Source organism: Silurus meridionalis, chromosome 14 (assembly GCF_014805685.1).
Source record: "Silurus meridionalis isolate SWU-2019-XX chromosome 14, ASM1480568v1, whole genome shotgun sequence".
Taxonomy (NCBI): domain Eukaryota; kingdom Metazoa; phylum Chordata; class Actinopteri; order Siluriformes; family Siluridae; genus Silurus; species Silurus meridionalis.
In genome coordinates, this window is record NC_060897.1 from 11,656,286 (window position 1) to 11,681,049 (window position 24,764).

The following is a 24,764-nucleotide window of genomic DNA, read 5'->3' on the forward strand; positions in this document are numbered from 1 at the left end:
AAAAAAAAATAGTTGTGAAAGGAAGGAGGAAGACGGTGAACAATGACTTTCTTGGTAGGCTACTGTTTAGATACAAGCCGTGTAACAGACCCTGTCTTTCGTTAAAGCCTGTGTAAAGTTCATCAGTTTTAATGTAGGCATTAGACATATAATGTAATTATAGACAGGTGCGGTTTATTTATGTTCAAAATAAAAATCTTTGTAAAATTCTGTGCTTATATTTGGGTGTGCTTAATAGTCCGGAAATTATGGTATACATGAGATGTTGTATCTGATAAAATACCACATTGAAATCTACACAAATGCAAAACTGGCATATGTCTACACACACCTTCTTCTTGTGTCCACACCTCTATTCCCTGAATGGCACATTATGCCTGTTTAAACTGCCGTCAAGATTATGGCTGATTGTCCTGATTCTTGTGGCAGAACATTTTGCATTGCAGTATTGTTCAAGAAAACCCACATTTTTAAACATACAACAGTAAAGCTATGACAGGCCAGAATTCTCTCTGTTCCAGACACAAAAGAAGAATCTCATGCTTCTACAATGCAGGGTAAAAAATGTTTCTCGTAGTCAGAAGGAAACGGCTGCTCGTACCAGTCTTCTCCGTCATCCTCATCACTGCTGTCAATCATTTGACTGTATTCTTTCTGATGACTTGGCATGAGATTGTTCTGCTCCACCCCATCATATCTTTGCAATTCCTTTTCTCTGCCCTGTCCTTGTTCTCTGTGCTCCTCCTCAAGTTCCTGCTCCTCCTCAAGTTCCTGCTCCTCCTCAGGTTCAGGATCAACTTTTGGTTTAAGAACTATCTCAACTTGAGAGATGGCTAACCCACACTCCATGGAGGCTGAACGTACAGGCAATGAGTGCCAGAACTGTAAAACACACACACCCACACATTAGTTAGGACATACTGAAAACAACTGGAACACAAAGTTACCAAAATAATCTTTATCTATAGGCAGAGAAGAAAAAAGACTCCAATTAAATTATTTAAATCATTAAATGATTCCCTCGAGGTAAATGATAAAAGTGTAAACTCTTAAAAGCATCGAGGGAACTATACTATACAGATTCATTTAATAATAGGACACACTAAATGTAATTACTGTAGTTATGTTGAAAAACATTTATTAAAATACATTTATTGAATACGTTTAGTATTAAACTAAAAGAATGTACAGATTTAGTGCAAAGTAACAATTAAGAGGGATATTTTAGATTAGACCTGCAATAACGTATTGTTATTGTTCTTCAGGGTGATTCTTTTTACTAATAACCTAGGAATCCAGAAGAAGACGATCATGTGTCAGGGCTATATGTTATGTATTAACATATACAGTAGTCTCCTGGTGGACAAGTAGGCTTGGGGGGGTGTAACGGTTACTTTCCGTTTATGGGTAAATGCAACAGGTTAAATGTTAAAATGGAGCATTCACTTTTATCATTCTCTTTTCTCAAGTTCAAGAAGAAACACTGCATAATTTATTACATTTCCTGCTCCACATCTTACACGATATATGGCAAAAAGGTTTTCAGACAACTGACCAACATCCTGTTGTTCAACATCCTATTTCAGATTTAGTTCTCCTTCCTACTCTTCTGGAAAGGCTTTCCACTAAAATTTGGAACATCACTAAGAGGATAGATGCTCATTCAGCTAAAAGTGCATTACTGAGGTCAGGTCAGTTGAAAAGGCCTGGTGCACGGTCTGAGTTCCTGTTCATCTCAAAAGTGCTCAGAGAGGTTGAAGTCAGAGCTCTGTGAAGACTGTTCGAGTTCTATCATCTCCAGCCTTGTCAAACTATGTCTACATGGACTTTGATTTGTGCACAGCAGCACCGTCGAGCAGGAACATGTGGACCTCTTAAGATCCAATGAAGGGAAACATGTACAATGTACATGTGTCCACACACTTTAGGCCATATTGCATATTTCATGCACCAGCTAATTTCCTAAGCTCTTTAGGAGTTGATCCAGATGAGTTAGAGTAGTCATACAAGTGGTATTTCCCATTTCAGTACAGAACACACAGTACTACTAGAATAAACTTTACTCACTTTGACTTGATTGCTCATCTGTTTAAATGAACTGCTGTTGATGGGGTCCGGAATTTTGTAGAACCATTCGGTTACTTTGGTCCTTAAACACCTCCTTAAAATGAGAAATGGGTATCTGTATAAATATCTGTATATTTATCTGAATATTTATATCTGCATAAATATTACACACACACACACACACACACACACACACACACACACACACACGCACACACAAATAAGGACAAGAAATGTACATTTACAATATAATACAATATAACTAACATTATAATTGTATAATTAACAATATAATAACAACAATAAAAATAATACTAATATTAAAACAATATAAGAAAAATATTTCATACTAACCAGACTATACAAATTAAAGTGCTTATGACCACAGTCATAACAACAAGCACAATAATTATGAGGAACATTAGGTTGGTCAAGTTACCTGAAGAGAAAACACAAGATAATTGCACGTTATTCTTTAAACAAGATTAGCAAAGTAAAAGATAAGATGGACTGATGCTTAGTTAGAAATTTACACACAACTGCAATTCTACCAATGACTATAGCAAATGAAGTTCTTCATATCACATGACAAGCTGACGGTTAAGCGTCCATAGAAATGAATGGGCAGAAGAAACTTGCTAAAACTTAACTAAAGTGGAGCTGCAAAATTTCAGTTCGTATCAAAACTACTTAGTTACATACTACGTTCTGGTTAGCATCAATTACAAGTGTGACTGTCGAGAGAGAAAAGATACCAGAAGGTGTGGTGAAACAGGCAGTTGTCCTCTTTCCCTCTCCAGCACTAGTCTTAGTGCTGATCCACACTGCATACTGCTGACCAGGATTTAAATTAGAGATCTGGAAGCTGCGTTTATTGCTGCTCACGTTGTGCACTGTGTAAAAGACAAAAACTTTCAACTATGAGTCAACTATATTTCATAGACATCTTTACAGCAAGATAAGCAGTGTCTTTATGAGAAATTTCTAAAAGATGAGATGTTCATAACAAAAATGCTTTAATTTTATTTGTATAGCACTTTTACAAATAGACATTGTCACAAAATATTTATAGAAAAAAGAATTAAAGCAATAAATTCATTCTTCTTCTTTCGTCTGCTCCCATTAGGGGTCACCACGGCAGATCATCCGTCTCCATACCCCCCCTGTCCTCTACATCTGCCTGGTGGCTCCATCCTCCGCATTCTTCTACCGATATACCCAATGTCCCTTCTCTGCACATGTCCAAACCATCTCAATCAGGCCTCTTTCACTTTGTCCCCAAAACTTCCTACATGTGATGTCCCTCTAATAAACTCGTTTGTAATCCTGTCTATCCTCGTCAAAATCTCAACATCTTCAGCTCTGCTACCTCCAGCTCCATCTCCTGTCTTTTAGTCAATGCCACTGTCTCTAATCCATACAACATCGCAGGTCTCACCACAGTCCTATAGACCTTCCCTATTACTCTCGCAGATACTCTTCTATCATTATCATGTCTGACATTATCAGAGATTTACTGCAGGTGCTTCTGTAAATTTCTCACTCCCATACTGCACCCCAAAGATGTTCTATTAGATTTTGACCTGTGTCTGTGAATTAAAACCATGTAGGGATGCACATGGTCAGCAACAATACTTAAATAAGCTTTGGGCTTCAAGCGATTGTTTATTAGTATTAACAGGCCCAAAGTGTGTCAATAGAAAAAACACACTTATACCATTTCTGCCAGCCTGGACTGTGGATACAAGGCAGGGTGGTCCATGGATTCATGCTCAATTCAGTTTTTCCAAGTCTTCAGCTTTCCTGTTTTGGTGAGCCTGTGCCTTCTATGGCCTCAGATTTCTGTTCTCGGTTGACAAAGGCTGACATGGTCTTTGCCTGTTATAGCCCACAAGGCTCAGTCTGGATGTTTTTTTCCTTACTGCACGATTCTGATTAAAGTCTGAGTACTATTGTGCTGGAAAAAACACTCTAAGCAGCCCATCTGCCAAAATCATATTTTTCCATTCTAATATTTAAAATAAATATTAGCCAAAGCTGCTTGCCCATTTTTGTTCTACATTTATGCCATTTATTCGATTATCCAGAAAGACTTACATTTATCTTAATTATACAATTGAGCAGTTCAGGGCCAAGAGCCTTGCTCAAGGGCCCAGCAGTGGCTTGATGGAGGTGCGATATGACCTTCCGATCAGAAGTCCAACAACTTAAACAATTAACTACCACTTCCCTTCCAGTGCTGAAGGTTTTATACATTGCACTGCTGCCATATGATTGGCTGATTAAAGTATTGCATGAATAAGTAGGTGTACTGGTGTAACTAATAAAGTGCTTGGTGAGTGAATTAATCAATTGCAGCTGTAAAAGTCAACAGAAAGTTGGCCTGATTGATATATGAGTGAGGAAAAAAAATATGTACATCAACAGTCTACTAAACCTACTTGTCTAACAGGAAACCCACCTTGTTGTGGTCCTCTAGCTGTTGCACAACCTTGTACTTCATTATCATATAAGCCCACAAAGTACTGTATAATATGTCCATGGCTTTTATTAAGCGGAATAGGTGTCCATGTCAGGTTTACACTATATGGAGAGGTAGGTATTGCTTGGAAATCTGTGACTTCTGAAGGCACTGTAGAAAAAAAAAAGAATCTCATGTTCATGTTCAGACTACTTTTAGAGTCCAGAGTACTGCAGTGTTGCCTAATTATAATATCATGTGCTGGGACTGAATGGAGTTTAAATCATTCTCTCACTCATAGTATATTAATATATTAATATAGTTGTATATTAGTAGACTTTAATCACGGATTTGAGCTTTTAAGTCAGTTTTGCTCAGAGTTAAACTGCATTCAGTCTCAGCACATGGTTTTATAATTTGGCAACACTGTAGTACTCTGTACTCTAAAAATCAGCAAAATTAGCATGCTTTTCTCTTGCAAAATGTGAGGAAGGTGGTGCAATAAATTAAAATAATACCTCCTTCAACAGAGTAGGCAATGGCAGACTTGAGTAAACAACTGCGGTTGTTGACCACAGCAAACAGAGATACGTTGTAAGCAGTGTAGTTTGTCAATTGACCTGAAGATGGAGACAAAAGTTACATGTGAGGCTTTTTGCAGGTTAGTTTGCTGCAGTCATCATACTGACATATGAAAACACAAGATCTATGTGATGCCTTTCAAAGCCTTTCAGAGATTCTTCCTATCCACTTTCAGAAATGCACTAGATTCCTCAGTCTACAGTGTCTCAAAACAGCACACACAGATGCAAACCTTAGGCAGTGTACTTAGTGCCATGTTTTTGAGAGGTGGGAGAAACCCAGCAGGTGCACAGAGAGAACATGCAGACAGTAGGACAAGTTCAGAAGCGAAAGAGACACCCCAGGCGGGAACGCAACAAACTCCACTGCACTACTCATGGGAAAGCAGATTATTCTAATATGCATTATTTAGTAACTATAGAACTATCATGCAAGTGTACATTATGTAATGGGTTCTGGCTGTTTGAAGATTTGAAGAGTAGAATAGAATGGATTAGCCTATATTTGTCACATATACAATACAGCACAGTGGAATTCTTTCTTCGCATATCCCAGCTTGCTCGTTACTCAGCCATGATACGGCGCCCCTGGAGCACAGAGAGTAAGGGGCCTTGCTCAGGGGCCCAATAGTGGCAGCTTGGCGATACCAGGGCTTGATATTCTGATCAGCAACCCAGCACATTAACCACTGAGCTACCACTCCTCATGAAATTGAATTGCGATTGAAATTTAATAGACATTTTCCTGGCCACTGCTGTAGTTTTAGACATGTAAAGAAATTACATTTTAAAAGCTGTATTTTCCTGTCATTGGAAAAAATAGAGGGTGTGGTGGTGCAACAATTATGTATTATGACACAATGCCTACACATGCAAACACCTACCTCGAAGTGTAACGAATGTCTGGTTTTTTTTAACCTTCATCCAGTTCACACATGGGGTGTTGGGTAGTCCTATTGCGTTATGCTGCACCACATATTCCTGTACACTAACAGAGAACTGAGGAAGCACTGACCACGATATATTTAGCTCCTGACTCCTTCCTCTGACCTCCAATGCCACTGGTTGCAGCAGACCTTCCAGAACAACAGACATGATATCAATATTTCTGGTGCATTTTTCTCTCCAGATTACAAAGAGCAATTATTGTTTTTCATGCACACAAACACATTTGAATCTGTATGATGTTATTTGTGCAAATGTTTTTCTCTGTGCAGAAGAAAACCTGTAAACAAGCCTGCTCTGACTGCTGATGACTACTCGTGACTTATGCTACAAATTGCACAACAATAAATGAAGTGTGTATGATGTCAGCATACACAGGATAAAAGAAAAAATAGAACAGAGGTCGGATTATACAAAACCCTGTACTGCTGTGGTTTTGACACATTATTAGTAATCTTTTAGTAGTATTCAATATTTGTGTTAGACACGTGTTCTCAGGTTCCCATGACCAAAAGCATCATTTCACCATCCGTGGTGTGCATGTGTGTAGGACTTTACTGATTTGCATATTTATCTAATGTAGATTTTTACTGGATGTGTGCCAAACGAGGGAATATGCGTTTGTGTTTTCTTTAATTACGTTTTTTTTATTTGGAACCAACAAATCAAGCAACATAATTCATATTTTTAAATAATGCTATTGTGTAAACTGTTTATTTGTTTACTTCGGGACAGTCGCACCGGATCTGTTCATTCGTGACTCGCGAGCATCAGGTTGCGCAATCAGCTCGTGATGGAATCAATTAAAACGGTGCGAACAAACACTAAATCTAAAAGCAGCAAATACCAGCAGCAGTAAACGATCAAATTTTTTAGTCACTGTTGTGGTTTTCAGCAAATGATTATGCATTTGTACACCAATGTATATTTTTTCCTTTTTAAAAAAAAACAAGTCTGTTAGCTCGTTTTAGCTGCGTTTCTCCGTTCCATTCTCTTTTTATAGCATTTGTCTACAACAGTAACTTATCGGTTTCAAACGTGGTTTACTGCGGCTTTACTACGTTCAAATGCTTGTTTTCAATGTCTGAATATTTAATTTATGCATATGTCATTTAAATATTATACAAAAGTTATTTATTCTACATGCTTATATCTTCACAACTGAAAAAAGTCAAAACAATGCTGCATTATATTTTATATTGATTTTTTAAGCAAGGTTCTCAACTTGCTATTAGCATTTATCATTAAAAACAATATAAATGTTGATTTACACAAATTGCTTCACCTTGCTTCCTCCTTACACAAATGCTGTTTTTGTTTGTGTTTTTTACAGAAAGAAAAAGCCCAGCATGAGTGAATTTGTTTGAGGAGAAATCTCCCATTGCATCCTCAATAAGCAGCCACTAAAAGCTTTAAAATGTCTAAATTAAAGATAGTTAAACTCAAAACTGTTTTTCATAAAAAAAAATTTAAGTACACCTTTATACATAAATACCCTGAATTAGGGTTTTATATAGTTATAATAAGCCAAACATCTTGAATAAAATCATCTGAATAATCTAAAGAAAATTGTTAGATTAATCGATTATTGAAATGATCTTTAGTTGCAGCACTAGAAACTACTATATAAATGAAACTTGGATATATTTTAGAGTAGTTAATGTGTAGCTTGTATAGCAGTACAGAATTACTGTCGTCTAAAAATAACTCAACATACAGCCATTATTGTCAAAATAATTGTTTTCATATTGGAAAACTGCCATTCGGCCCAGTTTCTGGAGGAAGGGCATCATGTTCTGCTTCAGAATGTCACAGTTCATGTTGGAACCATGTTTCCCTCAATGAACTGCAGCCCCCAAAACCAGCAACACTCATGCAGCACCAAATCATGATGCTACCACCACCATGCTTGACTGTAGGCAAGCCACAGTTTTCTTGGTACTCCTTACAAGGGCGTCACCACTCATGCTGGAGCCAACTGAGCCAAACAAGTTCATCTTAGTCTCATCAGACCACAACACATGGTTCCAGTAATTCATGCTCTTGGACAGGTTTTTCTTCAGCAAACTGCAAACTTGTGAGCCAGCATCAGAAGAGGCTTCCTTCTGGGTCGACGGCCATGCAAACCGACTTGTTGCAGCATGCAGCGTATGGTCTGAGCACTGTGAAAAGCCGACCTTACGCTTCTGCAACTTCTAAAGCAATGCTGGTAGCACCTATGCATCTGTTTTTCAGATTTTGCACATGACGCACAGCACGAGGACTCGGCTTCTTTGTTGGACCCTTGCGAGGCTTGTTCTGAGTGAAACCTGTCTTGGAAAACCTCTGTATGACCCCGGCCACTGTACTGTAACTCAGTTTCAGTACCGATCTTCTTATAGCCCAGGCCCTCTTTGTGGACTGCAACAATTCTAATTCTCAAATCCTCAGAGTTTTCTTTCCCATGAGGTGCCATGTTGAATATCCAGTGGTCAGTATGAGAGACTTGTACTCAAATCACCAAATTAACTGCTCTATTCCAAGATACACAAATGTCAAGCAGACAGAAACATGAACATGAGGAATAGGACATGTGGCTTTGCATGATTACATGACATACAGCTGTGATCACTTAGGGTGTACTCACTTTTGTTGCCAGGTGCTTCCACAATAATGGCTGTATGTTGAGATATTTTCAGAGGACAGTAAATCTGTACTGCTATAAAAATTGCACATTGATTACTCTAAAATATATGTAATGTAATTTCTATATTATTGTCCTGAGAGAGAGAGAGAGAGAGAAAGAGAGAGAGAGAGAGAGAGACTGAAAATTATTTTTTCTTTGGGTTGCCTATGGTATGCTAAGCACACTGAACCATTATTCTCACATTTCCCTTGTTCTCAGTGACTTACCAGTTCTTGGTAATGCAACAAGTGCTGGATTTGATTTTCCCTCTGTTGTGTTAGCGGTCACTTCAATAACATTCACTTCTTTAACTGGAATGCTGAGGTGGAAGTAATGAAAACAGCTTCGCTCTTGCTCCTGAAGACATCTCAGATAGTTCTGCTGAGCATGTGAAGCCCTGTATGACTGCTCTTTTTCAACATTGTCCAGTCCACAGTCCACACACGTCTCTGCAGACGTGTAAAATGATCCGTTTAAGTTCAACACTGAGCCGTTAGTCAGTTTCATAGTCACCACATAGTTGTTGATTTTGCCTCTTGCCTGCTGCAGGGGCATCTCCTAGACAAAAAGACATATAAAAGACAAAAAAGATAAATAATAATATAGCTGCAAGCAGCGATGGCGGGCCCTCGCACATTTGTGTATCGCTATACGGTGCCTCCCAGAAAACAATGCACGGTGGGCAAGTGCATCAAGTGGGTAAATATCAGTGGACTATTTTATGTTGTTACTGACCTATTTAGGGACTGTGGGTAAAAGAAACCCCACATTTTAAACAAACGGGGGCGCTAGTGAGACACTTAAGAGACACACTCTTGTCCGACCTTTTTGTCCACACCTAACAGCCAACAAATGTGATGTATGTGTCAAATTTCAAGTTAATCTTAGCATGCCAAAAGCCTTAAATATGCCTCAAATTAAAGTTAAGTTTGACGCGTTGCCATGAGAACAGCGTTCGAGATATCAAAAATCACTTTGCAAATTATCATCTACAATGTCTCGCCATCGCATGAATATCCTAGGAGGAGTATTTAAAAGTTCACCACATGCAACTGTCAAAAAATCCACCTTTTGTGACTGACACACTTCCTGGCGCCTGTTGGTGGCGCTATGTCCAAGATTCACAATAGGCACATCGATGCGATCGGAATCCTTGGCCGAACATACACACTGCGTGTCATCCGAATAAGACATTTTTTGCTTTAGATATTAGACACTTCCTGTTTCTCTGAATTCGTCATAAATTTGTCGCCTCGCCATGGCAGCACCGTTCAAAATATAAAAAAATCCCTTCACAATTTAGCAAGTGCAATGTCTCGGCATCATGTTCACCATGTTTGATGTCAATCGCATGAATTCTAGGAGGAGTATTTAAAAGTTCACCACATGCACTTTTGAAACCATCCAAAATGGCCGACTTCCTGTTGGGCGGAGCTAATAGGTTTGATTGTGAAAGTTGTTCGGGTCGATGAGATCTATATGCCTACCAACTCTAGTTCATGTGCGTACATGTTTGCCTGATCTGTGCACCAATATTTGTTTTTACATTACAGGGGGCGCTACAGAGCCCTATTGCCACGCCTATGTTCCAGCCTTTGACCGGTCCTAATGGCAGACGACTTTGACGTCTGTGCCAAATCTCCGGTGTTTTCGAGCATGTTAAGGCACACAAAGTGCATGCCAAGTGCTTAAATCGCCTGAAAATGAAAGTAAAGTTTGAGGCGTTGCCATGGGAACGGCGTTCGAGATATTAAAAATTCCTTCGCAATTTATTATCTACAATGTCTCAGCATCATGTTGACCACGTTTGGTGTCAATCGCATAAATATCCTGGGAGGAGTATTTAAAAGTTCACCACATGCAACTGTCAAAAAATCCACCTTTTGTGACTGACACACTTCCTGGCGCCTGTTGGTGGCGCTATGTCCGAGATTCACAATAGGCACATCGATGCGAACGGAATCCTTGGCAGAACATATACACAGCGTGTCATCTGAATAAGACATTTTTTTGCTTTAGATATTAAACACTTCCTGTTCTCCGAATTCGCCATAAATTTGTCGCCTCGCCATGGCAGCACCGTTCGAGATATCAAAAATCCCTTCGCAATTTAGCAAGTCCAATGTCTCGGCATCATGTTCGCCACGTTTGATGTCAATCGCATGAATTCCCTAGGAGGAGTATTTAAAAGTTCACTGCATGCACTTATAAAACAAACCAAAATGGCTGACTTCCTGTTGGGCGTAGCTCATAGTTTAGAGGGCGAAAGTTGTTCGGCTCGATGAGATCTATATGCCTACCAACTCTAGTTCATGTGCGTACATGTTTGCCTGATCTGTGCACCAATATTTGTTTTACATTACAGGGGCGCTACAGAGCCCCCTGCCACGCCTTAATACCGGCCTTTGTCCGCCCTAGTGACAAAGGACTCTGACGTGTGCCAAATTTCAAGAGTTTTCGAGTATGTTAAGGGACCCCAAATTGCCAATGTGTGTAAAAAATAAAAAAAATAAAAATAAAAAAAAATAAAATAAATTCTAAGGAAAACAATAGGGCTTCGCACCTCTGGTGCAGGCCATTCTGGCCTGCTCCTCGGTGCTCGGGCCCTAATAAAAAAAGAAAAAGAAAGGATATTATGATGACTTACCAAAGCAGTGAGATTTCTAAAGCCATGTTATTTTAGTGTATTGATGTGATTGATCATTAAAAAGCTCAATATACAAGTATACCTTCCAAAGAACAGTGCAGCCGGTGTCATCTGAGGTAAAATCACAGTCACTCCATACATCAAGCGTTCCAATGGGAGCTGGGGAAATGGTTACAAAAGAAAACTCACAGGCATGTTTAAATATATCACCTATAAAAAATAATGTTATTTGAATGGCAACATACTCTTTAAGCAAATCTTCTGTGCATATTAAAAATGTCCCCCTGACACCCCACCCCCAAAGCCTCTGCCTATTTGCAACAGATTACCAAAAAACATAAAGTATCAAGTTGCAGTCTATTTGTATTTTCAAAATATTGTATTGTCAAAATAAACGCATTCATAACGCAAATTCATTTTGAACAGCACTGATGTTATTAACGCACGATTAATGCAGCGAACATTTCTGTTTGACAATTTTTAATTCAAAATGTAAATAAATAAATATAAGAGGCAAAATTAAAACCTTCAAAGCAGCAGATATTTATTAATGACTTACGTTCTTTATCAGCTATAAACAAACAAACAAAAAAAAAAGACAAATTATTTTTACTAAACATCACTAAACATTTGTTTTACCGATGCAAAATCAAGCAAAATACACCATGATGAACACATCTGGCAATTGAAACCATCCGTGTGAAAACGGTTCTTTTTGGTGTCCTGATGATTTACCTACTTGAAAGCACTATAATTACTTAAAAACTTTTAATAGAATAGTTTGTCCTTATGCTCTATGTTGATGATGGTTTCACTTATAGTAAACATACATTTGCATAAAGCATCCATATTACCATACAATACCATGTTGATTAGAGTAATAAAAACTTTAAAAAAAGTATTAATTTAATATTTAATTAGAACAGATAAAAATGTGTGATTAAGTTGCGATTAATTGTGAGTTAACACACAACAATCGCGTGATTAATCGTGATGAAGTATTTTAATTGATTATCATATATCAAGATATACTATAATAACCATGATTTAGCTCATCATTAATCATTATATGTTTGATGGTCATGTTTGTACTGCAGTGGTATTTATTTTATTTTATTTTAATTTTTTTTGGGTGGGAGGGGGGTAGGCGGGGTCTCCATTTAGCAGGAAATCGTGTGGCATGTACAATATGGCATCATGGATTAATAATGGAATTAGAGGAATTGTATTCAGTTTATAGCTAGGCTGATCTGATGTAGCTTGTTGTCTGTGCACTGGTCCCATTCTATTTGGCTATATGAGATTAATAAATTATTCTGTGGTCTTTTATTATTATTACTTGTCACACTGTACAAGAGAAGAAATGTGCAATATATAACATTATATGAAATAAATGTATTCTTTAGTCAGATTAAACAATGACAATAGCTACTGTTATGCACTAATACTAGTAAATAAACGTTATGATGTACAATAGTGTCAAAATCGAGCTGAAAATGTACAGCGTAAAGCCGGCATTATTCTACCAATAAACTTAAGATACACTCTTGATAAAAGTAATAAAATAAAAAATAAAAAAGTAACTGTTGACTGAAGTCCATCATACTTCATCCTCTTCAATCTAAAAAATAAAAATAAAAATAGCCAAAAAATAGTACTGAAGAGCCCTTTTTCCACTTTAGTTTTAGTTCGTTTTTAATAACTGACCTGCAGCAGGAGTTTCCACAGTGTACTCTGAGCTCCAGTCGCTCATCACTGATTTCCCATCAGAAACGCGCTGACAGCGAACGCGAAACTTGTATGTTGTGAATGGCACAGCATCTTCTAAAATGAAGCTCACCTCATAAGTGTCTTCAGCCTACACACACACACACACACACACACACACACACACACACACACACACACATATACAATACATTTAGTAAGACCTATTAAAGTCAAAATGTTCTGATTAAACTTTAAAGGTCTATTTTTATGTGGATGTTTCATGTGCCACATCAATTAAAAACAGGTCCTTCCTCTAATTTTCTGGCCACCCTTCCTCTACACCCAATATCTCACCTCTGTCCAGTCCTTGTCACACAGTTTCTTGTATTGGACTTTACACTGGCATTGGTCAAATTGTTCTGTGTCATCAGACACATCCCATGTAATCTCTAAAGGTTCAGAACTGTGCTTGCTGATGGAGGGAGTGGCTGGCTGGACTGAAAAAGACAGAAAGTGAAAAGTCAAAGACATTTAATCCAAGCAAATTTCTGCTAAATGTCTCAGAAGTGAAAGTAGAGTGAACTCACTGAAACTCTTTGTGTTGGTAATGAGCATTTCTGAATTCATGGTGCCCAATCTGTTTGCTGCAGTAACCCACACTTTAATGATTTCATGAGTTTCATATAAATCACGCTCAATAATGCCACTTTCATTCTCCCCAAAGTCTTTAGAGTGAATTTGCCTGCAGTAAAAATATACATTGTTATGACACACACACACACACACACACACACACACACACACACACACACACACACACACACATCCATATACTATAAAAACTATGAAGAAGTTATGTACCCTAGGGCATTAACTGACCAACTATTCATATTCAACATAAAAATAATCAGATTTTAATTATCTTGCTATTTAATTCTTCTTATAATCTCAAACGTCTGTTTATTTTAATCTAATATCTGACTTTTTAGACTTATCTCACAATTCATACATGGTTTTAGTCTCAAAACACCTGCTGATTATTTCAAATTGTCATCATATTAACGCTCTAAATTCTAAGGTTGGACTTATTAGATCAAATATTTAACTTATTATCTCCAAATCTTCCTTATGATGAGAAGTCCTAATAATGTGCCAACTATATAAATCCACATAATTTTGAAATTTAGAACATTATAAATGATTACATTTTAGAAAAAGTCTTAAACTCAAGATAAATTAGTTATTTTGTTATAACAGAAAATGTTCAACATAGTTCAACATTAAATAATAAAAGTTTTGAGATAAAGAGTTAAAGTTTCGAAAGAGTTTTAAGAGTTTTAAGAGATTAAAGTCAAAAGTAAAAAGTTTAATAAATCAGAATTTTTAGGTGTAGAAGTTATATATTGTTTAGATGTGAAGGTAAAAATGTGAAGATTACAATCAATATTTTGAGATAATTGGCCAAAAATAATTATTTGTTTAGTTGTTTGTTTGTATAATAGTTTTGTTTTTTGTTTTTTTTTACATTGAATCGACATTGTTTTAATAATATCAAAATTTTCACCTGTTGAAGGTATATAATAAATATTTATATTCTGTTATTTGAGAATTACAAATGAACACAATGGAACAAAATAACTAGGTAATCTGATAGTTACCCATCTTTAACCTCCATTTTCCAGTGTAGGGTGAAGTTTGTTGGGATCAAGGGGTTAAATAAACCTCTCCAGTGGCAATGCATATTATTTCCTTCATCATAAAACGGAATTAAGCAGTAGGGAGGTGGATCTATAAAAGAAATATAATGGACAAAAAATGTTTAGAATACTGCAAGAACAAAAGATGGCTTTCAAAAATAGTTTAGGAAAAAATGACAGCAAGAAAGTAGCAAAGTCCTACCCACATCAAAGTTAACCTTGAACAATGCAGCCAGACAGGAAGTGATGTATAAAGTGGTAACTACATTTACATTTACATTTACAGTATTTATCAGACGCCCTTACCCAGAGCGACGTACAGTGCTTTAAATCTATAAACCCATCACTAATGCATGTTCTCAGAACATATGAACAAATCTATTACAATTCTGAACCATTTCTAAGGTTATTTCTTAAGTACATCTACAGTGTCAATATTTTCAGAATATGGATTCTGCTGACACGTTTCATAATTCTATTTTCTCTCTCTCTTTCTCTCTCTTCAGAGGCCATTTGTTCTAACCTCTACATCCTCTATGTCCCAAGCTTAAACCTTTCCTTCTTTTTCAACAATAATTTTTATCTCACAACTATACTTTGGCTAACACCGATAAGCAAATATGCAAAAAGATAAGTTAAAGTAAAAAAAAAAAAAAAAAAAAAAAATATATATATATATATATATATATATATATATATATATATATATATATATATATATATATATATATATATTATAGGCACATTTTGGATAGAAACAACACTAAACCCCAAAAGCAGGAATGTTGTATCGGCTGATGAAGAACATTTGTAATTGTGCAAGTACATCTGATAAATTACCAAAAAATAAATAAACAATACTGCTGCTACAGGTGCTAAAATAAAACCCCAAACTAACAAGTTCATAGTAAGTAAGAACTACTTTTACCAAAGCACCACTGAATTCTTAATTTTGATTGTTTAGAAGGTTTCGATTTTACTAAACCCATTCTAATACATTCAAGTTTGTATAATAATGATTCAAGCTTAGGGTTCTGTGTGCCAGACGCTCACATGATTTTAGTTAACCACTAAACTTAACAAAGATAATAATATAATATATCTGCAAGCAGCGAATAGCGGGGTTCAAGCAACTAAGTTAAAGTTAAACTTTGTTTAACAGGCGCTCACATGTAATTGGCAGATGTTTTTTGAGATATGCAAATATCCTCATAAAACCTTAGAGCACATTGGACACTGCGTATCAAGTATCAAATCGATCAGGTGAACGGTTATGTAGTTATAGCTAGTTATTACGTTCATGAGTTATTGCCATTTTTGTCAAAGTGACTCGCCTACTTTGTACATTTTGGCGACCCTTTAAACAGTGAGTAGAAAGTGCAATGTTTTTGTTGATAATTGTTGATTGAGAGTAGTGGTCCTTGTAGCACAGTTGCTTAGCATAATTTCTTTAGCATATAAAAACTAAGTGTATATGTGCAATATACAACTATTTATAGATATGAAAAACCCAATAACGCCCCCTAAACGGGGATTTAACTCAAAACTCAGACTTTTAGGGCCCTGGTTTGAACATGCCCACCGAGATATGTTTTGATTAGCCTCCATTAACCTTGTCTAACAGGTGCTCAAATGACATTGGCAGATGGCGAACATGTTTTTTGAGGTACGAAAATGTCCTTATAAACACTTTTGCCACATTGGACAGAGACACGACATGCCAAGTTTCAGGTCAATCGCCTACTTTAAACATTTAGTTGAGCCTATGCGATGGCGAGTTGAAAGTTCAACGTTTTTTTGGTAATTAATAAAAATCCTACTGAACAATGCTACACTGATTTCATTCCGCGAAAAACCTAAGACTAGTTCGCAAAAGTATGTTTTTAACATAACTCAATTTAACAAACTTTTTAGAGCAAATACATCAAATTGGCATTTTCTTGACCAAAGGATTCCAGGCATCTGAAAGTTTTGAGTCTACAATAAACCTTGTACAAGCTATGGCCAGAAATGTGTAAAATTACGTTTTTTGGACTGTAGCGCCCCCTTTGGCCAGCTGGGTTGATATTTTTTCAACCTCTCCCCAAATTGAGCTCTACCATCTGGCCAAGTTTTAACCTCTTAGCCTTCAGCGCCGCGCCAGCGCGTCAGATAGCCTATTGTTCTCAGGTGTTAATGTTTAGCAATAGATAAAAAAAAATAAAAAGGAGAAGAGTAACCATGACTAACTATACATCATTCTAAAGGTCTAAGTCTCATGCAGCGATTCCACTGTTTTTCAATGGAAAACGTATAATGAATGTATTTGCTGAATGTGTGTAAGCAGTACACAACAACAACATGCATAAAAAAATGCAATATTTACATTATTGTAATAACGAGTCACAAACACATCCACTGCTGGTAATCTCGGTTTCTTAGAAAAGATAAGGGTCTAGTGAACAACATGCTGTAAAGCATTTCTCCTCCAACCAAACAATGGTGTTGTAATTTAGATGTTTATTCTTTTGTTTACATCACAGAACTTCGGCTGGTGTTTGTGTTTATATGTATCGGAATAACTTTCGCATAAAAAAAACGACATGTTGCTGGAAAACAAATATGGCTGGTAGAATATGGTGTTACAAAATGCTTGAGACCACAAAATAAAAAATAATAAAATAATAAGTAAAAGAGGCAGAATCTTGGTTTGAGTCTCTACTCTATGCAGGTGCCATGACACCTATCATTTCAAACCTTTTATTTCCAGTCAGTAGCATTATGGTAACAAAATGATTGATGGACAATGTAGCCAATAAGTGCAGGATTTTAATGATATGGGAGGATTTTATTCCCCACGTGTATGAATCTTAGTTTTATTACTCTTTACAAACTCTTACTGGTTGAAGCAGCACGTGGTGTGACGAACCAGGAAGTGATGCAGCTCTCAGTTCTGCTCAAACAGCTGTTTATAGCTCGTGCTAACTGGACTTTGTTTACAAAAAAAAAAAAAGATAACAAGGAAAAAAATTGACAATCAAAAAAGCAGCGATGTGGAAAATATTTTTGGGGGCGGAGTAACAACAGAGACTTGAAGATGCTATTTTAAATCTGTAAGTTACAATATATCTCCCTTTATAGTTTTATACGATTTTTTTGGTTTTATTGTTTTTTATAAGAGAAATGCTTGAAAAGTAAGTGTGTGTGTGTGTGTGTGTGTGTGTGTGTGTGTGTGTGTGTGTGTGTGTATTGTTGAGATTGGAATGGCCGCACATCAATATGAATGGTCATGACTGCATGACTGTAAAGAATTGCTTGTTTGGCTCCCTGGTCATCAATATAAATGCCAAATCAATATCAATAGACAAAAATCTATAACAAATACAATATTTGTATTAAATATTATTTGTAGGAATCTCATTTGTTGTGAAAATCTTCAGAAAATTGTAAATATAAACTCATGAGACATGTGGCTTTCAACCCAGTACTTTTCTGGATTTTATATCCATGGCACTTTATTATCTATGAAAGTGGTCCCCAACCCCCGGGTCAATTGGTCACACAGAAAGAATACATAACTTATGATAAAGTCTGTTACACTTACATTATTTGCGTTTTATTTATTATCTGATTCTGAGCGATGTTTTATTTTGGAAAATGACCGGATTCTCTCCGGCACCTCTGTCTATGACTCACTCTTGATGCATGTCAAGATGCCTTTGTCACATGTTTTACCTACATCCGCTACCTTCTTAAAGGGGCTGCTCCAGTTAGTAACATAATACATTACTGCTAAATTCAAATCCTCAAGCTAGCAAAATGAACAAACAACACCACAGTGGATTCACAAAGCTTCTGTAAGGACAAATTATTTTAACTGTTCTACTAGTAACTTGTTATACAACCATTCCAAGGTGGAAATAAAATCCCATTGTTGAATTTTTTCCCACAATACCTCATCCTAAACTACAATATCACAAAGTACAGCACATCATAAAGAGTTTATACTTTACACATTACATATAGCTGACTGCTTCTTTCCACTGTATTACTGTATTGTGAAATCTTGTATTGTGAAGTCTTTTTAAAGGTTTCATTCTTAGTTTTTATTACAGATAGCCTTTTATCAATGCGTTTGACAAAAGAAGGCTATGGTATACCAGGAAACAATGCAGTAAAATTATTTAAAGAGCGCATTCACACGTTAATTTCCCTAATATACAGAGACTTTTAATACACTGTTTACTAAGATCCATTACATCTTATAAAACACTGTCAATACTCACAGCCTTTCTTTAGATTACAGGGCAAAGGTGTGTGTCCTGGACAGAGAAGTGTGCAGTTAGTGGTCTGCATTTCATGCTCATCCAGAAGCGCTCTGAAGCTCACATTCGTGTGGCTGCACCCTGTCTGTGAGACGTGCGCTGCTGGTTTGAGGGGACGCACGTGCATGTGACACAAGTCGCACTTCAGCATGGAACCCTGAGGATCGGCTTGGCACTCAATAGACACATTGTGGCTGGCAGATGAAACCGTATGCCACCAGCACATCACGGGCGATCCGAACGAGGCTGGAAAACAGCGAAAGGCACAATGTATAAAGCATGAAAAGCATGTGGGAGAGAACAGAAATGACTGCTGCTTCAAGAACTTGTATGTAAGTAAAAACCACGCACACTCGTGCTCACACACACACACACAAATTGCCTGCTTGTTACTTTGGACTCAAGATGTTAAATTATACACACATATACACACTCTGTCTATAATAAATACTTTCTGAACCCAATCCTAACTATGAAAACAACGACAAAAAAATTATTTTGTTTTTTAATTTAGAAAATAAAAATGTTTTTCTGTTTTTAAAAAGGCATACAAGCATCAACACGGCAGTCTTGCACTTCTGACAAGGTAATACATATTTACGTTTGTTTTTGTTTTTTTTATACATATTTGATCGTAGGCATTTACAAAAAAGGAGCTACCAAACAAGCAAACACATCCCCACACGTGCTTAATGTGTGAGCAACTTCGCTTCATTCCCACACTCTCATAACAATAAAAATACAAAATAAACACTAACAATTACTTATAGAAGTAATTACTGCATTTTGGTAGGTTTTTTTTTTCAAAACTGTGGCATAGGAAAAATAATCTATAAAATAAATAAATTAGGGTTATTGGGTGAAACACAGATATGATCAACTCAAAGCACCTGAATGATTGTGTAATAGAAAACTAACAACTAATTAATAACCATATAGTCGTGGTGTTAAATGACTATAATTCACCACATAGACAGGCATGTCTATAGAGTTTAGTAATAAAAAAAAAAAAAAATTGAGAAAGAAAGAAACATTAGATACATTTTGGCTAACGCTGTAAAACTGTGAGCATAACGCAATCTTGGAAACACCCAGCTTTCTCTAGTGACAACTGCAGCTACTCAAAGCGGCTTGAACCATTTTAGCATTTAAAAAATTAATAATAAGTTTATAAAAACAGGGGGTCTTTCACTTACCATGAGGAAAGAGCCAGGCGAGGTGTAGTGTAACGAAAGGCAACATAAGGGCTCGGTTTTGCCTTACAGCCATCATTCCTCAGAGCATGATACACTGAGCAGGAGCATATTACTGACAGAGCCTGAGTTACTCCTGAGAGCTCAAACCTTCACTGCTCCAGCAAAGTAACTTACACAACTAACATGCTCAACTGTTGGAAGATTACACTACACGCTACCTATTGGACCAGAAGTCAACAGTCCATTCACGAATAAGCGAAAGAGTCCATACAAGAGTGAAGAAATAAAGTTTCCTGGTTTCTGATAGACGAACTAAAATACCATGAGTTTACCAACTACAGCTCACACTTACTCCTCCTCTCGCTAATTCCTATTCGCCTGTACCATGTGAACACACATATCCGGGGTATTTCAGCTTTCATTATTTTACTCATACGGAGCAATATCGACTACTTATTTAATTGGTCATTTTCAGATTGTTGTATACCGCTCGGTTTTACCTCATAACGTTCATAAAGGAATCGAGTCAAACGCGACAAGTAAAGTACTTTAGTTTAGTTTTAGAGAAAACCCCCATATTTGGACCAAACCAAGTGCTCCTCCCCGAAGACCCGCTTGCTTTTCTGTCAGTGCGCGCGGTCTGCTTCTACCGGAATTGACGTGCGCGCGTGTCAATCTCTGACAGTAGTCGTTCATCCTGGACAGGATAAAGCAAATGGCAACTGATACTTTTGTGTGTTTGTGTCTGTTTAGCCCTAAAACGAGGATAAGAAAATGCTTGCAACGCTTTAGAGAATGATTCAACATGTTTTTTTTTTCCTTTTTATTTCATAAAAAGAATCAGTTACAAGTGAACATGAATTGTAACGTGGTTGGGTAAAGCATACATTTACTGTGAACTGATGCAGATTAACATTTTATTGTTTTTATGTTCATCTATGGGATAACTGGCAATCAAATTCCAAGACAGGGAACGCTCATGAAAGCATGCACACACACACACACACACACACACACACACACACACACACACACAGAGGAGTTAGCTGTATGTAACTGGTCTTAACACAGGGAGCTGATCTCGCTCTTGCTGCATCCCCATTTGCAGCAGGCGTTGGACAGTCCTACTACCACATCCCGGCCTTTCCTGCTAGACGTACGCAAGGCTTCCAGAACTTCATCTGAGATGATGGAGCGGGCAGGCCGACTGAACTCAGAGGCTCTCTGCACTCCTCGCATTATTTCAAAAGAGACAGGTTCAGTGTCATGCTGGAGTGAGAACCTTGGCAAAGAGGGCAGCACCAAACCATCTGCAGAATCTCGAATGTCTGAGCCAAAAGGGTCTACATTCAGGTCATCTGTAGAAAAAGCATGAGTTAGGTTTAGCAAAGACTCGTTTATATTCTTATACGTGTGTGTGTGTGTGTGTGTGTGTGTGTGTGTGTAAATTGTACTTCATAATAATCTAATTGACATTCAACAAGTCAAGTCAAGTTTATTTATATAGCGCTTTTCACAACGTACGCTTTTCAAGTGTTGAACAAGGGTAAAGATACACCCACATCCTGTCAAGCACATTTCACCAGTTAAGGCTGTTTAAGTAATGACATTGAAAAAACTTGACTGGACTGTGGCCTGTGTAAATAACGTGATTAATAGGGAGGTTAAATGCATGCAGATTTTAAATTTAAAGCACTTATACCCAGTCATTTAAAATGAAAGAGGATGTGAGCCACGTTGGAGCACAATGTCACATAAAAATGGAACTGGGAAAGAGAAGACATTAATTTGTGAAAAATTCATAAAAGAGGATGTTAATTCTACATAACCAGTCAATTTACTTACAGATAAGAAATGTATTTTCTTACTGTCCAGTAGTATTGTACATATAGGTGTATCGTAAAGTTTTGGGCTATTATCTTACCTGAGCCTGTGATTGAGCGTCTCCAGCGAGAGCCTCCACAGGTGAAGATGACAGCACGGATAAATTCACGACCACACAGTTTCACCCCATATGATGGTCCATCATATGCCCTCACTTCAGCCAGCAGCAGACATACAGCCAGCACCGCAGCTTTCCACATCATGGTATATTTGGAGACAAACTAATTGATGTGAGAACTGAAAAAGTTTTGCAACGTGTCTCTCGTCTTCTGATGTTGCCTGCTGTAGCTTTGTTTCGGTCAAAGAGATTATTGATTGTCCCGAATCCCAAATCTCCTTTATAAAGGACTGTGGCAGATACACAAGCATACACACACCCACACAATGTTCGTCACACAGACCCACCTGACTGAAAAGTCACAGATAACCTAGTGATACAAAACCAGACATTTCCATAGACAAAGCACTGACCTGAAAATGCATGATTTAATAGCACCTATAAAACAACAGAACGTGTTGCAACAGGACAAAAATGGACTTGGCATTTGTTTTTCTATATGTTTAACACTGTGGCCTTTTACTTCACTCACGCACGCACACACGCGTGCACACACACACACACACACACGTTTAAACTGGACATATCAAATTTACTATTTAATGTCAGTGTCATAGATTAATAACTGGTTCATGAGTTACAATATGATGAACTATGCATGGTTTAAAATGGTTTAAAATAAAGTTTAAAACATTTCACATTTATAAGGCAAACGTGTTTTATCTGACAAACACCAAACCATTATTTTATGCATTTAGGTTAAGTAATTAGTAATCACTAATCTGCAAAAAAAATAAAATAAAAAAGAATAAAATGCAATTTCCAGTTACTGTGATCAGGATGAAAAAGTTTTAAAATATGAATAAGCTGGTATTTTGCAAGATCGTAAAGAGAATGTATAGAATGTATAGTTTTATTTATGTCTGTACTTTTGAGAGTCACTAACAGCTGGAATAGAAATTCCTTGTGTGTGTCAACACACTTGGCCAATAAACCTGATTCTGATTCTGATGAACTGATATATTATGGTCAAATTATTTATGTGCAAAACCCAACAGCATAAACCCAACAGCAAATTGTTGCAAAGTTGCTTAGATTTCCTCTGAAAAAATATCTTCCTTTAGCTGGGTGTGTTTCTTCATTCACAAATTTATATAAATGTTGTGAAATGTTTATCCATTTAAAATATTCATCATATGAATGTCCTTGAGAAACAAAAGCACCAAGAAAACAATTGACTCATATTTCCTTTAATTGTCTTATATCCTTTGGATCCCACTCAGCATGCTGTGTCCTCTATTGTTTAATAAGGAACCATTTGGGTCATTGTTGATATGTCTCTGATTTTTGTAGTTTTGTAGTAGTGGTTTTCATTTGTTGTGTATTTTTTGTGTATTTTTATGTTGTGTTTTTAGTTTGTCAGTGCTTCCACTGTATTTGAGAGTCGACTAAATAATAAATACAAACCCAATTACAAAAATAAATTGTGAAAATGTAAATAATACAAAATGCGATGACTTGCAAACCGCATGAACTACATATTTTACTTGTATACATCTGGGGACTGAGGAGAACAGTTGCTGGAGTTTAGGGAGACGATTGTTGTTCCATTTGTGTCTAATACAGGGCTCTAGTTGCTTCAACAGTCTTGGGTCTTCTTTGTTGCATTTTTTGTTTCCTGATGCACCAAATGTTTTTGATCTGTGAAATGTTTGGACTACAGGTAGGCAAGTTCAGCCCCCACTCTCATCTACTACGAAGTCATGCTACTGTAATAGTTTTCTGGAGTTGCTTTTGAGCCCATTAAAGAATTATGCCTGTTTTTGATACAGTGACACCGGAGGGCTTGACAATATAATGTACTGCAGACAGTGGTGGACTAAATACACAAACCATGTACTTGAGTAAAAGTAGATACATTGATTGATATCTATTAAAATGATCATGATCCCAAAACCTTTTTCAACTATTTTTTTTCAACAAAGAATCGTGCAAATAAGGTTGTGTGTGTTGTGGTAAATTAGAGTCAGTAGATTCTTCGATCATTTATTACTCTTAAAATGTTCTGCTAGCTGTTGAACTGATGCCAAACTGTATGTGGTTATACGTAGATGCCACCAAGCGTCAATCAAAACAAGTTTAAAACAGAGCGAGTGCTCTACTCTGATTGGTGGCTTGCTGCGTGCTTGACCAGTTAGGTTTTTATCCACACATAAACAAAAAGAAACGACTGATTTTGCTAAATGTAATTGAGTCAACAGTAAGATATTTGACTTTGAAATGTAGTGAAGTTAAAATAAAAGTCTCCCTAAATGGAAATACGTCAGTGAAATACAGAAATATGAAAAAGCTACTTAAGTACAGTAACAAATTACATTCACCTTGTTACTGTCCACAACTGACCGTGAATGACTGTAGTCCTCACAATTTTATATTGAGAAACATTATTTTGAAATTCTTCCACAATGTGTAGATGTAGAAGATACTTATTTACAGATTGGTGAATGTCTGCCCATCTTTTTACTGATCTGTTGCCAATTAACCAAATT

General features: G+C 36.9%; 3 protein-coding genes across 6 annotated transcripts in view; 1 reads left to right on the forward strand and 2 right to left on the reverse strand.

The window, feature by feature from the left end:
* il12rb2l (interleukin 12 receptor, beta 2a, like) lies at positions 1 to 20,726 on the reverse strand. 2 transcript variants are annotated; one of them, XM_046866770.1, is made up of 15 exons: positions 20,274 to 20,726; positions 19,039 to 19,323; positions 14,735 to 14,864; positions 13,664 to 13,818; positions 13,431 to 13,573; positions 13,074 to 13,224; positions 11,449 to 11,525; positions 8,947 to 9,277; positions 5,994 to 6,185; positions 5,047 to 5,148; positions 4,529 to 4,699; positions 2,823 to 2,960; positions 2,422 to 2,506; positions 2,068 to 2,158; positions 1 to 882 (listed from the first exon to the last, which is right to left on the reverse strand). In XM_046866770.1, exons 1-15 carry the CDS (start codon positions 20,347 to 20,349, stop codon positions 538 to 540), a joined length of 2,472 nt encoding a protein of 823 aa, XP_046722726.1. In that variant the 5' UTR covers positions 20,350 to 20,726; the 3' UTR covers positions 1 to 537. The 2 variants fall into 2 exon arrangements, with proteins under 2 accessions (XP_046722726.1, XP_046722725.1); XM_046866769.1 differs by having other exon boundaries at positions 2,068 to 2,161.
* Positions 19,293 to 24,764, forward strand: part of rfx1a (regulatory factor X, 1a (influences HLA class II expression)) — a 26,871-nt gene continuing 21,399 nt past the window's right edge. For 2 of the 3 annotated variants that reach the window (XM_046866764.1, XM_046866767.1), the window contains exons 1-2: positions 19,293 to 19,409; positions 19,623 to 19,663. The gene's annotated coding sequence lies outside the window, so the exon portion shown is untranslated. The remainder of the gene's footprint in view (positions 19,410 to 19,622; positions 19,664 to 24,764) is intronic. The other variant, XM_046866766.1, reaches the window with a different exon arrangement.
* rln3a (relaxin 3a) lies at positions 21,096 to 22,871 on the reverse strand. Its single transcript, XM_046866771.1, has 2 exons — positions 22,198 to 22,871; positions 21,096 to 21,631 (listed from the first exon to the last, which is right to left on the reverse strand). Exons 1-2 carry the CDS (start codon positions 22,358 to 22,360, stop codon positions 21,336 to 21,338), a joined length of 459 nt encoding a protein of 152 aa, XP_046722727.1. The 5' UTR covers positions 22,361 to 22,871; the 3' UTR covers positions 21,096 to 21,335.

Coding starts and splice junctions, on each gene's coding strand:
- il12rb2l (XM_046866769.1), bottom strand. CDS start 20,349: ATGATGGCTGTAAGGCAAAACCGAGCCCTTATGTTGCCTTTCGTTACA. Junction 13,574..13,663: donor TACCAACACAAAGAGTTTCA/GTGAGTTCACTC, acceptor TGTCTTTTTCAG/TCCAGCCAGCCACTCCCTCC. Junction 4,700..5,046: donor TGCCTACTCTGTTGAAGGAG/GTATTATTTTAA, acceptor TTTTTTCTACAG/TGCCTTCAGAAGTCACAGAT.
- rln3a (XM_046866771.1), bottom strand. CDS start 22,360: ATGATGTGGAAAGCTGCGGTGCTGGCTGTATGTCTGCTGCTGGCTGAA. Junction 21,632..22,197: donor ACGCTCAATCACAGGCTCAG/GTAAGATAATAG, acceptor CTTTTTCTACAG/ATGACCTGAATGTAGACCCT.